Below are 15,556 nucleotides of genomic sequence, written 5' to 3'. Positions count from 1 at the left end.
AATACCGAATAGGATTTAAATCCAATGACAGAACTACATCTGTGTGATTCAATATCGAATAGGATTTAAGTACCTATTTGACAGAACTACATTTCTATGATTCAATACCGAATAGGATTTAAGTGCAATGACCGAGCTACATCTGTATGATTCAATTCCGAATAGGATTTAAGTACCTATCTGACATAACTACATCTGTATATTCAATGCCGAATAGGATTTAAGTACCTATTTGACAGAACTACATCTGTATGATTCAGTACTGAATAGGAATTAAGGACAATGACAGAACTATATCTGTATGATTCAATACCGAATATGATTTAAATGCAATGACAGAGCTACATCTGTTTGAATCAGTACCGAATAGGATTTAAGTGCAATGACAGATCTACAGCCGTGTGATTCGGTACTGGATAGGATTTAAGTGCCTGTTTGACAGAACTACATCTATATGATTCAATACCGAATAAGGTTTACGTGCCTATTTGACAGAACTATATCTGTATGATTCAGTTCCGAATAGGATTTAAGTGCCTATTCGATAGAACAACGTCTGTATGATTCAATACCGAATGGATTTAAGTGCAATGACAGAACTATATCTGTGTGATTAAAATACCGAATTGGATTTAAGTACCTATTTGACAGAACTACATCTGTATGACTCAGTACCGAATAGGATTTAAGGACAATGACAGAACTACATCTGTATGATTCAATACCGAATATGATTTAAGTGCAATGACCAAACTACATCTGTATGATTCAGTACCGAATAGGATTTAAATCCAATGACAGAACTACATCTGTATGATTTAATATCGAATAGGATTTAAGTACCTATTTCACAGAACTACATATGTATGATTCAACACCGAATAGGATTTAAGTGCAATGACCGAACTACATCTGTATGATTCAATACCGAATATGATTTAATCCAATGACAGAACTACATCTGTGTGATTCAATATCGAATAGGATTTAAGTACCTATTTGACAGAACTACATATGTATGATTCAATACCAAATAGGATTTAAGTGCAATGACCGAACTACATCTGTATGATTCAATACCGAATAGGATTTAAATCCAATGACAGAACTACATCTGTGTGATTCAATATCGAATAGGATTTAAGTACCTATTTGACAGAACTACATATGTATGATTCAATACCGAATAGGATTTAAGTGCAATGACCGAACTACATCTGTATGATTCAATACCGAATAGGATTTAAATCCAATGTCAGACCTACATCTGTGTGATTCAATATCGAATAGGATTTACGTACCTATTTGACAGACCTGCATCTGTATGATTCAATACCGAATAGGATTTAAATCCAATGACAGAACTACATCTGTGTGATTCAATATCGAATAGGATTTAAGTACCTATTTGACAGAACTACATTTCTATGATTCAATACCGAATAGGATTTAAGTGCAATGACCGAGCTACATCTGTATGATTCAATTCCGAATAGGATTTAAGTACCTATCTGACATAACTACATCTGTATATTCAATGCCGAATAGGATTTAAGTACCTATTTGACAGAACTACATCTGTATGATTCAGTACTGAATAGGAATTAAGGACAATGACAGAACTATATATGTATGATTCAATACCGAATATGATTTAAATGCAATGACAGAGCTACATCTGTTTGAATCAGTACCGAATAGGATTTAAGTGCAATGACAGATCTACAGCCGTGTGATTCGGTACTGGATAGGATTTAAGTGCCTGTTTGACAGAACTACATCTATATGATTCAATACCGAATAAGGTTTACGTGCCTATTTGACAGAACTATATCTGTATGATTCAGTTCCGAATAGGATTTAAGTGCCTATTCGATAGAACAACGTCTGTATGATTCAATACCGAATGGATTTAAGTGCAATGACAGAACTATATCTGTGTGATTAAAATACCGAATTGGATTTAAGTACCTATTTGACAGAACTACATCTGTATGACTCAGTACCGAATAGGATTTAAGGACAATGACAGAACTACATCTGTATGATTCAATACCGAATATGATTTAAGTGCAATGACAGAGCTTCACCTGTATGATTCAGTACCGAATAGGATTTAAGTACCTATTTGACGGAACTACATCTGTATGTTTCAATACCGAATTGGATTTAAGTACCTATTTGACAGAACTACATATGTATGATTCAATACCAAATAGGCGTTAAGTGCAATGACCGAACTACATCTGTATGATTCAATACCGAATAGGATTTAAATCCAATGACAGAACTACATCTGTATGATTTAATATCGAATAGGATTTAAGTACCTATTTGACAGAACTACATCTGTATGATTCAACACCGAATATGATTTATGTGCAATGACCGAACTACATCTGTATGATTCAATACCGAATAGGATTTAATCCAATGACAGAACTACATCTGTGTGATTCAATATCGAATAGGATTTAAGTACCTATTTGACAGAACTACATATGTATGATTCAATACCAAATAGGATTTAAGTGCAATGACCGAACTACATCTGTATGATTCAATACCGAATAGGATTTAAATCCAATGACAGACCTACATCTGTGTGATTCAATATCGAATAGGATTTACGTACCTATTTGACAGAACTGCATCTGTATGATTCAATACCGAATGGGATTTAAATCCAATGACAGAACTACATCTGTGTGATTCAATATCGAATAGGATTTAAGTACCTATTTGACAGAACTACATTTGTATGATTCAATATCGAATAGGATTTAAATCCAATGACAGAACTACATCTGTGTGATTCAATATCGAATAGGATTTACGTACCTATTTGACAGAACTGCATCTGTATGATTCAGTGCCGAATAGGATTTAAGTGTGTTTGTGTGTGTATGTTTGATTTAGATTTTTAACTTTGCTTTAACAATTTTCCAGTCATATCCCTACGATTTATGCAGTGTGGAAGTTTAAAGTGAAGTCTAGCACTGAGGCATCATGCCTCAGACATGTAGCATGATGTCCCACCCAGTCACATTATCCTGACACAAGGCCGACCAGTCCTAATATTAGTAATGCTGAGCGGCAAGCGAGGCAGATGTTAGTACCATTTATAGACGTATGACTCGGCCGGGGATCGAACCCACGACCTCCCGCATCCAAGGCGGACGCTCTAACCACTAGGCCAACGGAGCGGTCGAAGATGATGTTGGTGGGTGGCTGTCCAGAGATAAGATTACTAAATGTAGGAGATAATGTAATTAAGAAAGGGTTGTTCATCAATATTTTTGTATATAGGAGTCAAACAAATTTCTGATTTTTTACTCATTCAAAACCGACAGCTTCAATTTAGGCAGTGTGGGATTTCGGACTACATGGAATATTCACATACCCCAAAAATGAAAAGCTTGATCACATGCATACACTTCGCACTTCAGAAGCTGAAGATTAAACAACGGAAGTGCTCATATGCTTATTGGCAATGTCACGTTTTGCAAAGACACGCTTGCACATTTTTACAAAGAATGTGCTTAGTTCAAATTACAATAAAGTTATATAAATTATCAGCTTTAGCTAGTCATGACGGCAAAGAGAGAAAGAGACCGAGTGTTTGGAACTATTTTATTAGACTTTTAACACACATACGGGTGCGCCTAGTTGGTTGGCGGTTGAAAATTGTACCTAAATACACTTAATAGAGTGATGCAGCTTTAATTTTCATCCTCATTAATTCACCCATTTTATAAATATGAAGAATGAATACATTAGACCAGCTTTCGAGAAAAATCATGTGTTAAAAATGATATTGCTTTTAAGAAATCTAGCTGCAGTATGGCATTACTAATGGCAAAAAAGTATTTCATCTGTTAGCTAACCAAGTTAATTTATCTTTCCAAATTTTAATTCTCTAATTTCTTTACTCATATATTATTCTGTAATAGCATCAACCAATTGTTAATGAGTGATTTCAAGATCACCCGTTATATATTTATTATAAACTTTCAGTGGTATCATCATTATCAATTACTTGCGGACCTTTACTTTGAAGGTGTCGTATCGGTTGGTATGGCGACCACTGTGACAAGTGCGAGGTTTTCCCGGGGTGTTTGAATGGCAACTGCTTTTACCCTGGACAGTGTATTTGTTACGATGGCTGGTTTGGCAGGCTGTGTGATATAGGTACACACTCTGTCTCTCTCTTAGTCTGTCTGCCCCCCCCCCCCCCATCTCTCTCTCTCTCTCTCTCTCTCCAAAAATACTACCGCTACCATTTCCGCTGAGAATATATACGAAACTGCGGAGTCCTGGTTAACCATAGCATCAGGATAATTATATTCTTGACACCAGGGTACTTCGATAGTATTATGTATTCTCTAAACCTGTTTACAAGGATGGAGGTGAATTATCGTCGAACACCGTAGAACACTGAATTACAGAACATTAGTACACATAACATCTTTGAATTGTATAACTTTTACCAGTACATAGAAGCTTTCTGAGCTTGTTTTGTTTCTGTTTTCTGTTTTTGTTTGTTGTTGTTTTATTCTGGTTTTTTGTGTGTATTGTTGTTGTTGTAGGGTTTAAGGCCATTTTTCAGCACACGATAGGCTATACACGGCGGCCAGTATTAATGGTGGAGGAAGAACACGGGAAAACCCCGGAAAGAACCACCGACCCACTAGAAGCTACTGGCAAGCTTTCTCACATACCCACATTAGCCGAATCCGAGACTCGAAACCACGCAGACAGGTGAGATGGCAGTGATCCGTAACGGAGACCACTCGGCCACTCGGGGCCCCTGTGTGTGTGTGTGTGTGTGTGTGTATGTGTGTTTTAAAGATCACAATACTTAAGTACTTCATTCCCCAACATTCAAAACCTATATTGTGTTCAAACCCAAATACAACTCGAAATTAAAAATAATGACCAACTGGTCGCCGACTCAACAAAAGCCTGTAAAAAATATCCTAAGTTTTAGTCTAGTCTCAGTTTGTGCATGAGAATGATCTTGAAATTCTTGTGCCAGATCTGGAATAGACCGTTCCGGTGGTCTAAGTGGGTACAGCGTCCGTCTTTGATGCGGGAGGTCGCGGGTTCGAACCCCGGCTGAGTCATACCAAAGACTTTAAAAATGGTAATAACAGCTGCCTCGATAGGCGCTCAGAATTAAGAGGTTACTGTTATGACTGGTCGGCCTGGTGTCAGAATAATGTGACTGGGTGGTGCGTCATGCTACATGTCTATGGCATGATGCGCCAGTGCTAGACATCACTATAAACTGCCACACTGAAGTCATTGTAGTGATATGACTGACATTTTTTAAAGCTACTTTAAACATCTATACCACACAGACACATACATACATACATACATACATACATACATGCATGCATGCATGCATACATACATACATATGCACACACACACGCGCGCACACACACACACACCTTCAATAAAATAAATAGATAGTATTATGTGGGGCCGGCCAATATATCCCATGTCGTCACAACTGAATATCAGTATATTATATTTACAGGCCAAGATACCTCAGACTAAATATCAGTATATTACATTTACAGGCCAAGATATATCAGACTGAATATCAGTATGTTATATTTACAGGCCAATATACCTCAGACTAAATATCAGTATATTATATATCACTCGTTTTATTTTTGCTGTAGACAGTATAAGGTACGCTCGACATTTGGATTTTATCGGTCTGTAAGAATGTGATTCCCACACAATCATGTATAACGTTTTTTGTAGAATGCTGCATGTTTTAATAGTTCAGTTACTCTCTTTAATCAAAGCATACTTTCCTAATAACCACTCTTGTCAACGAATTTCTCTTTCAATTCATAAAATCAGAACTTGTTTTTCATATCCTTATTTATTTTACATTCACACGCAATTTGTACTCAAGCAAATAGACTGTAGTATTCCCATCAGGATGAGGGCCGAAGACCATTCATAGACGTAATTTCGTCTCACTTTAATTTCATTGCTGAATTTAGACTAGGCTCTAGAGAAAATAAGTCTGTAGTTACTGCCATTAGGCTTCCTTACAACGAAAAATGTAATTTACTCTCTGAGAGTGTTTGAATGAAACTAGCTGTTTTGCAGACGCTGTAGTCTTTCCGACTCCAATTGACGGTCTGCCAATTAGGATTGTAATTGAAGTGTCTTTGATATCTCATTGCCACTCGTTCCTCTGGATCTGATGTATACACTGGTCTATTTTTTTAATTCAGATATCACACCACCATTTGCTGGTATATCTAGAAGAAATTCACCACAGCTGTAGAAATAAACTGTTTGACCATTAGAAATTCACAACTACTTTAGAAGTAAATTATTTGACCATTATCGTCCACCGCCTTAAGAAGCTGGCTCTATTTTAATTTTTTTAATTACAAAATGGCGCATGGTTATCAAGAATATATACGCACCTTTCGGCTAAAAAAAATACACACCATTATCATGCTTCAATACGTTGGTACAAAAATGAACTTCGGAACACCTTTAATAAATAATATCCGTACTCTAGCAATTAGACCACGTGGCGTCACAAAGAGGGTTGCTTAAAGTTTGATTGTATTTCGCCATCACCTTAATCTAAAGGTGGTGAGGGCGATGATTCTTTACAAAACTGGGGGGAGGGGGGGGCGAGCGAGGATGTCAACTGGCATCAAATCTGGTTTTTGTAGAAATGTAGGGGCGTCACTAGAGAACATTACTTCCGGGAGCCTCGAACCCTTGCGCAGCCACTGCATTAAACCGAAAAAATCATCATAACCCAGTTTTGAATTTCACCAACAGCACTTAATTTTAGACTTAAATTTAAGTTCAGAATCCGGAGAGCTGACTGAGTCAAATTAAAGTCTGACTAATCAAATGCCTTAGGTTTATACGTAATTTAAATTGGGACCAGGTCTGGATACTGAAAAGCTCCGAGTCAAAGCTACTAACAGTTACAACCATACAAATCTCCTATCCAAGACAACCAGTTTGCGGAAACCTATATTACGACTATGTGGTCTATGTAAACTATGTAACAGAAAAGAGCGAAACCAATAAGTTTTGTAAAATTCAGTAAATAAGTTATCTCCCAAGAACACAAAGTGAAAATTTAAAAGAACTTACAGCATTGTGAATTAAATCACAAATAGTCCTAAAAGTTGTACCACAAGTCCAAATTATGAAGCTCCAAATGAATTCCAGTGATATTCTAAAGTCGCATTAAACATCCCCGTTTGTTTGTACCCCCCTACCGATTTCAATAACAAAAACGTTTAATGTGATAAAAAGTGCACAGAACTAAGTCAGCTGCATCATTGATTTATAATTTCTAACCTGACTGTGACCAGAATGGCACTAATACTGGCAACCCCTTCACCTTTCATGCTTAACGGACTTTACATATTAACACGGCGCCATATTGCGTACACTATGGGTTAGTTTATTTCCATCCGACAACATAATGGTGTAGTTCGGTAACTGCCGAATAATTCCGTAAATTAACAAAACGTTGAGAGTTTGGAATTATATCCCTTTGCACACATGAACATAAAAATTAAACCGCTTGTTAAATCCACGTGAAAGGCAAATTTGTTGTTGTCATTCTATTCAACATTGTAAATATCGGAAGCAGACGACATATGTATGTAGTCGTGCACACACCCCTTTCTGAAAATGAACTTGTCCAGGAACTGGAAATGCATTTTGAGCGTGTCCGTCTATTATATTGAAAACTTCCGTTAAGCATGAAACGCGCAGAAGATGACACTGTTAGGGCCACTCTACTCACAGTCAGTTAAAAATTATAAATCAATGAATGAATTGACAAGGTTCCTTGCACTTTTTATCACATTAAAGTTTTCCATTATTCAAATCGGAAGGGGGTACAAACAAACGGGATGTATAGTCAGACTATATATGTTCTAAATAAATTCCATTATTGAATGTGCTGTTATGCATGTAATCTCGAACGTGCTACTGTGTCAATGATCTGGAATGTTGTGATTTGCTAATAGTGTATTGATGTACCCCAATAATATAATACAAAATGTCTTTGACTAAATTCACCTTGAAATTAATGTTTTAGTCCAAGAATATTATTGAGCACTTTGTAGTTCTAGTGAATAATAATTTGAATAAGTTAATCCACCCGAATTAAAGTTTGAACACAGTAATAAGAATGATTATGCTTCCGGTTTTAAAGGAAGAACGAATAATTCTTAGATAAAAAAGAGTATATACCCGTCTATTTAACCTACGTCGTAATTAACATTTTTTGCCAATACTCTGTAACTTCATAGGACATTTGCATTCGGAAATATTCTTAGGTCAGAATCAAGACTGTATCTTTAACTCAAATTGAAGTAAATATGTTTTTGCTATTAATAATGTTCAGAATGTTTAATCCACAAGGATAGTGAAATATTAGCTATGTATTATTTTGTTTACAAAATAAATGTCTTTTGGTTAGGTAGACCATTAAGTTGATTTTGGACAAAGGTCAAGTACAAAACACAGATGTGCATAACATATAATTATAAAAAGCCAACAAAGAATAAAAATGAAACATAAATAATGCTTTGTTGGACACCATATTTTAACTTAAATTCGACAAATTGCATAATCATAGTTGCAGTTATAACATAAAGCCGAATGTCTGCGTAAACAATTATTATTCTGCAGTGAAGACTGTGTCTTGTGTATTTTATGACTAACTTCTGATTTAACATACCCAAATCCATCCTTTTTTGTCAGTATGGTCCAGTACTTGTCGTTAACAGCAACTCCAAAATTCTGCTCAGTTGCTGTATTTTAACTAATCAACATTTATAGGGTTTTCTTCCGCAAATTGGACACTGTAAGTAAAATGAATACAAGTTGTGGCTTCCTGGTAAAATATATACAAGTTGTGGCTTCCCGGTAAAATGTATACAGATTGTGGCTCCCTGAATAAATCGCTGTCATTAGGAACAAATGGTACAATTACAGTTCAACCGGGATTGATGGTGACTTATAGATTATGTGGATACGCCAATTTTTATTTAAGTATATATTGATTTTACAAGGTTTTGCTATTTAGAGTAATATATTATTTTTATATGTTCGTGGCCATAATACGGTAACGGATCAAGTCCAGCTTTTGAGTTTAAGGATATGTGTCATGAATTGAAAACTAAGTGTTGAATGCAAGCAATAAACACCGTCGTTTAACCTTCAACCTATCCATCAACATGAGGTTTAATGGAGGTGTGCTTTGGCTATGTGATAGGAAAATTCATTCACCTTTTATTTGTTGTTCTGGTTTGTTACTGGCATTTGTTATTACGAAAAAAAAAAAAGAAAAGAGCGTATTCCGTATTCAGCTAAACCAAAACATTTCAACACCGATTAAGACAGAACCATACGTCTGGTCACAAACGCTACGTGTAGCCCGAGTATATGATTTATTTGTTTCCCCTTTTCTGGCTGGTTACAATGCAAGCAGTACAATCAAAATATCCTCAGCCTTTTCCGTCAGATCGAGAAAAAAACCTCCTATGTAATTAGCCGCCATTGAGAACTATATTCGAAACTATTTTGCTTTACTTGGCACAAGTGTCAAAGTCATAATCGGAACACTATTGGCATTTTCTGTCGCAACATATGTGGTACATTCGCCATTGGCGAATTACCGAACCCATTAATGTAGGCGCATTCCTACATCTACGTCTGAGGTTCTTTTTCAGACTGGACGGAAGGGCCTAGCGATCTTCTAACTGGCAATCTTTGTAGTCTCGTCAAGATCTATAAACCTGATTGTAATCTCCAAAACAAGTCTTACCGAAATACTATCCCCCCCCCCATCCCTCCCCCCCCCCCAACAAACAAGCAAACAAACAAACAAAAATTTGCACGAACAAATTATCAGTGAATGAAGAGAATGTAAGAGACAGTGACGAACGAACTTCGACAGTTAAAAAGACTTTGAACGCGACGGTAGTGATTGCAAACTACAAGATAATTTTTAAAGTTGTCATTGTGATTCACAGATCTCAACTACTGCTTCAAGAACAATCCATGCCTCCACGGTGGATCGTGTTTCAGAGATAACGTTAACAACTACACATGCGCATGTCCACAAGGGTTTGCTGGCCCTAACTGTCAGTATCAACTTTGTGAGGAGGAATTTTGTCAGAATGGCGGAACTTGTATGGTGAGTAACACTATCATTTTCAAAAGTGTATAATTTTTATGTAATAATAATAATAATAATAACAATAATGAGGACTTTGTATAGCGCCTAATCTTTAGAAGCTCTAAGCGCTTTACAACATTAGACAACACCTATAACATAAAGACATATATAATGATATTATTACAGAAAACATGAAATTAGAAAACATAAAACCATGATGAAAATATTTAAGGTAGGGGACATTATTAGGCCTTTAAGTTTGTTCTTATACAAGAGTAACTTACAGAAGATTTCTTATGATGTTGACATACATAACAAGGTTTGTTTAATGTAACATATTTTACAACAGGAACAAGTACTAGTTTTGATGATATGTAACAAAGACACCATTAGCTACTTGATGATAACATATTTTACATTAATTTGACAATATCTACTGTATACCATATTGTAGGACAACTACATTCTAGCACAACAACCAAAGTATATACTTTAATGATTTTGAACCGTTATGTCGCGCGTTCACGAGAATCACATGACAATCAGACACAACAGAACTGTTCCCCGTTAAATCTCTGTTATGGGTGCATACCCTGGATTCCCTGCATGACCCCTGCACTGACATGCAAGTAAAACGAAACATCCAGACCTTCGATGGTTTGAAATAAGTCATCTTTATCTGTTATATTTCTACTGCACGATGTTATTTGCAGTGCTAGTACTACATCCATGAGTCAGATTGTTCGTCAGTAATGTCATCTGTTTCCGTCCGCTCTTTCTGAGCCGTCCATATTTCTTAAGGGAATGAGCATTTAATTTTCGGTGTAGGGTGCAAAGATTTTGGAAAACGATTATACCCTCAAACAACTAGATAAAACTGTTATTGGTGTGAATTTCAGAAAGAAAATAAAAACCGAAGTATATCGACCATATAAGCCAAAGAACTGGCGGTGCGAAGGTTCGAGACACAGAGGAAAACGATCTTAAATAGCGCCATACCGAAGCGCCATGGGATAGTATTCTTTAGTGGCGCACCTACTTTGCTTGAGATAACATTTTTTATTTTAGTTGCTAACATCCCGCAATCCCACCCCGTATAAAATTTGTGAAGAATTGAGGGGGGGTTAGACTAAGTTGACGGTGAAATACCATGAAAATTTAATTGGCAAAAAAAAAAAAAAATACAAAATTCTCCCGACGGTGCCCACTTAATATGGCACCGGATACATTTGTCTTTACACAACAGACCTCGCGCTGCCACTGCTGAAGAAAGGAAGTGTTTTGGGGTGGGGTGGGGTGGGGTATCATATATATATATATATATATATATATATATATATAGGTTTGAATGAAAATCACAGCCTCCTTTTTCTCACCATATCCCACCTGAAAAGACTGTGAACTTGTCTTCAAGTACAGCGACCGAAAGTCTTGCTGGCAATCAGAAGGAAATCTTAGGGAAAGCTTTGTCCAATCTTTTTCACTACTTCTTGTTTCTGAAATCTTTACACTACTCTTTTTCCAGATGACAAACGTTTACGGAAGACGGTGTCTTTGTGCAAAAAGTTTCTATGGTCATAGATGTCAGTACTCCCTCCTTTCATGCGATGAAAATTTCTGTAAAAATGGCGGGAAATGCATTGAAAACGACAGCGAACAGTCATGTGACTGCCGTCCAGGTTACCTAGGTAACCAGTGCCAGGAAGAGATTGACGAATGTACATCAGACCCATGTCTAAATGGTGATTATTATAGTTTTGATAGCTGTCGGACTTAAGAACTGCCAAACTGCATGATATGTTTATTCTTTCCATTGTCAACATCTGCGTTTGTGGAATTTTGTGTGTTTCTGTGATATAACTATTACAGGAATTCGTGTATGTCGGTCCGTCTGTATGTATGTATGTATGTATGTCTGTATGAATGTATGTATAAATGTATGTATGTATGTATGTATGTATGTATGTATGTATGCATTTCTAAGTATAAATTTCCAGGTCTTTCCCAGGTTTTTTCTAGGATGAAATGAAGTTTTTCAAGGTTATAATATGACCATTACTGAATGGAATTAAAGAACATTTTGGATTAATAACATGGATTTTCCAAATCCCGAGATGTTTCTCTTTCAAGACTCTCCAAAACTTATATGTCAGAAAAGATGATCATGTACAAAACCACAGAAAGAGTCACACGAAACAAATTTGACTATATTCCCATAAACTGGCATTAAAAGCCATTTCAATGTACAGAATACAAATTCTAACTTTAATTTGCTGACCTGCATTATGTTGCTACATGGAAACAACAAAATGAGCATAAATTATTTTGTTTCCTTTCAAACCTTTAATTCCAAAGAATTCTGGAGCAATATGTTTGCATGTTGTACAAAGTAAACATTTCCCATCACAGTATGAAAAAATCCCCAATAAATGCAAAGTTTTAGAATCTTATCTTGCTACGAAAAAAGTTTAACCCTGAAATTATGTGTGCCAATAAAATTTCAAACAAGATTTTTCAACCAACCTAAACTCCTTAAGACAATTTGGTTAAAAATTCCATCATTTAAAGACTAATGATTTACAAAAGGGTTGATTTACATTTTGACAAATTATATATTGTTGTATAAACAAGGACTGAATTTTCTGTAATATCAACTTGACTTCTTGTAGTTCAATAAACCAGTCCCCAAACCTGTATTGATACATGAGCTATTATCGTTTCTTAATATATAATAAAAGGGACGACAATTTCCATTTCTCCTGCGTTCCGTTTAAGATCTGAAACCGGTGTTTCAAGCTACATGTCACTGTGTAATAGTTTCGCACCAAACGTTTAGCTCAGAGATTCGAAAGTTTTCTAATCCGGGTTTCCGCCGGATATTCCAACCTCATTTTTCAGATTTGGACATTTTGGATGGACTGTGGGTTCAGAGTAATTAATAACAAATTTGGAATCTGCCGCCACCGTAAGATAGCTACCAGCGGGCCTACCAAATTTAAACAAGGCTATTGACTTATACCTGCATGAAATCAATAGGGAAATTATTTATTTTCTCAAAAATGGCAAGTATTATAATCGTTATGTCTTTAACTCGCTGACAGACTAGACGAAACACAGCATAGATGAAATCTGACCCGGTACTTGCCATTTGCGTTAATAGTCACATGACTTCACATATTTCAAACAACGACATCGGAAGTCCAATTTTCACGTGATATCAACAACAAACTCCTTTTTAATGTTGTTGTGCAAAATTTCAATTATGTTAAATGAAAGTCTGATACCTTTTGTAAAAACCGGAAAGAACATATAATTCTCAACATATTTATTTCGAGAACAACTACAAGCAACTTGGCCAGTCTGATTCGTCAAGCAGAGTAGTCTGGTTACCTGCTTCGTGAGAGAGCACATGTCAACGTGGCAATCACGTGATACAACAAAACTCCGAAGTTGGTCTGTGAATAAATATAGAGAATTTTGTGCTCTTTCGTTTTTGTATTTTTATTACAACCAGGATACAGCTTTCATTTAATATTTTTTTCTCTCTACAATATTTGAAAGTGACGGTTGTGAGATTCTGTGTGCTCGTGCGACATGCTATCGAAATCGCTAGTACCAGCTCAGATTTCATCAACGCATTAGTTTCATCGTCTTTCAGCGGATTAAAGACATAACGATATTAATACTCTCGCAATTTCTGAGAAAATAAATAATTTTTCATATCCATTTCATGCAGGTTTAACTCGATTTAACGTTTAAGTTTGCTAGCCCATCCGCTGAGGGACTATGCTTTAACGCAACCATGTTGGCCTCTTGTGATGCTAGACTGGTTTTCTTACCTTCCATAATAATAAAAAAATACGGATATCGAGCTGTCTGTGAAACTTAAAGTCTGCTAGACGAATCTAATCCACTGAGCGTTTGGATTGTCTGAACAAATATATTTATGGCAAGCACCCAAATGATCCATACTGCAACCTCCTAATATTCTGGTTAGAAATCAATAAATTAAACTCACGATCAGTTCAGTTACGATTCAATTACGTAATTGTTTTGGGCGTTACGTTGTGGAATAAAATTCCCGGGTTTTTCCCGACTTTCGTCAATATTGGCAAAATTCAAGGACTTTTCACGGTCGGGAAAAAATTATAATTTCTCTCGACTTTTTCCCGACTTCCCGGTAGCGTGGGAACCCTGATGTATGTATGTATGTATGCATGTATGTTATCAACTTATATTAACTTTTCTGTCTCTTATTTTCTTTGTCTTTAGGTGGAACTTGCAGGGATAGAGTGAACGGTTACGTGTGTGAGTGTTCGACAGGATTCGCTGGATCCCAATGTGACATTCATATTGACCCTTGTGATCAGTTTCACTGTCTAAATGGTGGCACGTGCTTAGTAATGAGGGAAAGTCTGCGTGCATTTTGCAATTGTCGTCGAGGCTATAGTGGAGAGAGATGTGAGACTGCAGATCCCTGTATGTCATTTCAATGTTTTCATGGAGGATCATGTACAATTCAGGCCGGAGGTACTCGCCCATATTGTTTGTGTTCAACAGGTTATGAGGGTGATCATTGTGAAAGAAATAAAAACCTATGCCAAGGAATACTGTGCCAACATGGTGGCAAGTGTGCAGTCTCACCAATGCAAAACGGGTTTGTTTGTTTTTGTAAACAAGGCTATACTGGTGAAGTCTGTGAGACAAAAATCAATAACTGTGAAAGTTCTCCATGTAAAAATAACGGAATATGTAAAAGTTATTCAGACTCTTTTATATGCATTTGCCCGTCGGGATTCGGTGGAAAAAGATGTCAGAAAGCTTTAATGGTATCCGACCAGAGACAAAATACATTACAGCCTCTTCCAGACTCAGAAAAAGATGGTGCTGTGAGCGCTGTCGAGGTTGCTTCCTCCTCGTCGTTAACAACAGAAGCAAGATATTTGACGTTTTTAATTTCCTCGATAATCTTATTTATTTTCATATGTATTGTCGATCAGACCTGATACCTGATGGTTACTTGTTTTGAGAGATGTGATACTTGTTATGGGTACTGCAATGGTTGTAATGTTTTCACACATTTTTATTGTAAAGGCTGATGCACTGTGAAATAAAATACCTCTGTATTGTTGAAACATAGCAAGGAATCATTTGGCTTTATAATCACTTACTACGCAATATGTCCGCTTCATGTATAAACTGGAGCTTCGGATGCTCACTTGGCCGAACGTCAGACTTATAATCCAATGGACGTGGTTTTTTTACCCAACCAGTACAGGTCCACTGCCTCGGTGTGTCCTTGGGAAATGCAGTTTGCTCCCATTTCCTCGGCATAATAAAATAAATAAT

The 15,556-nt window shown here is 36.4% G+C and overlaps 1 protein-coding gene across 2 annotated transcripts in view; it reads left to right on the top strand.

Moving 5' to 3' along the window:
• Window positions 1-15,346, top strand: part of LOC149798130 (uncharacterized) — a 114,667-nt gene extending 99,321 nt beyond the window's left edge. For both annotated transcript variants that reach the window (XM_089963220.1, XM_089963222.1), the window contains exons 7-10: window positions 4,061-4,191; window positions 10,062-10,225; window positions 11,733-11,949; window positions 14,480-15,346. In XM_089963220.1, the coding sequence (XP_089819346.1) occupies window positions 4,061-4,191; window positions 10,062-10,225; window positions 11,733-11,949; window positions 14,480-15,213 (1,246 nt within the window). In that variant the 3' untranslated portion in view covers window positions 15,214-15,346. The remainder of the gene's footprint in view (window positions 1-4,060; window positions 4,192-10,061; window positions 10,226-11,732; window positions 11,950-14,479) is intronic.
• Window positions 15,347-15,556: the final 210 nt, after the last annotated feature.

Source organism: Sinohyriopsis cumingii, chromosome 6 (assembly GCF_028554795.1).
Source record: "Sinohyriopsis cumingii isolate HCF-2022 chromosome 6, ASM2855479v2, whole genome shotgun sequence".
Taxonomy (NCBI): Eukaryota; Metazoa; Mollusca; class Bivalvia; order Unionida; family Unionidae; genus Sinohyriopsis; species Sinohyriopsis cumingii.
The sequence above is the reverse complement of the archived record's forward strand: the minus strand, read 5'-3'. Positions and strand labels throughout refer to the sequence as shown.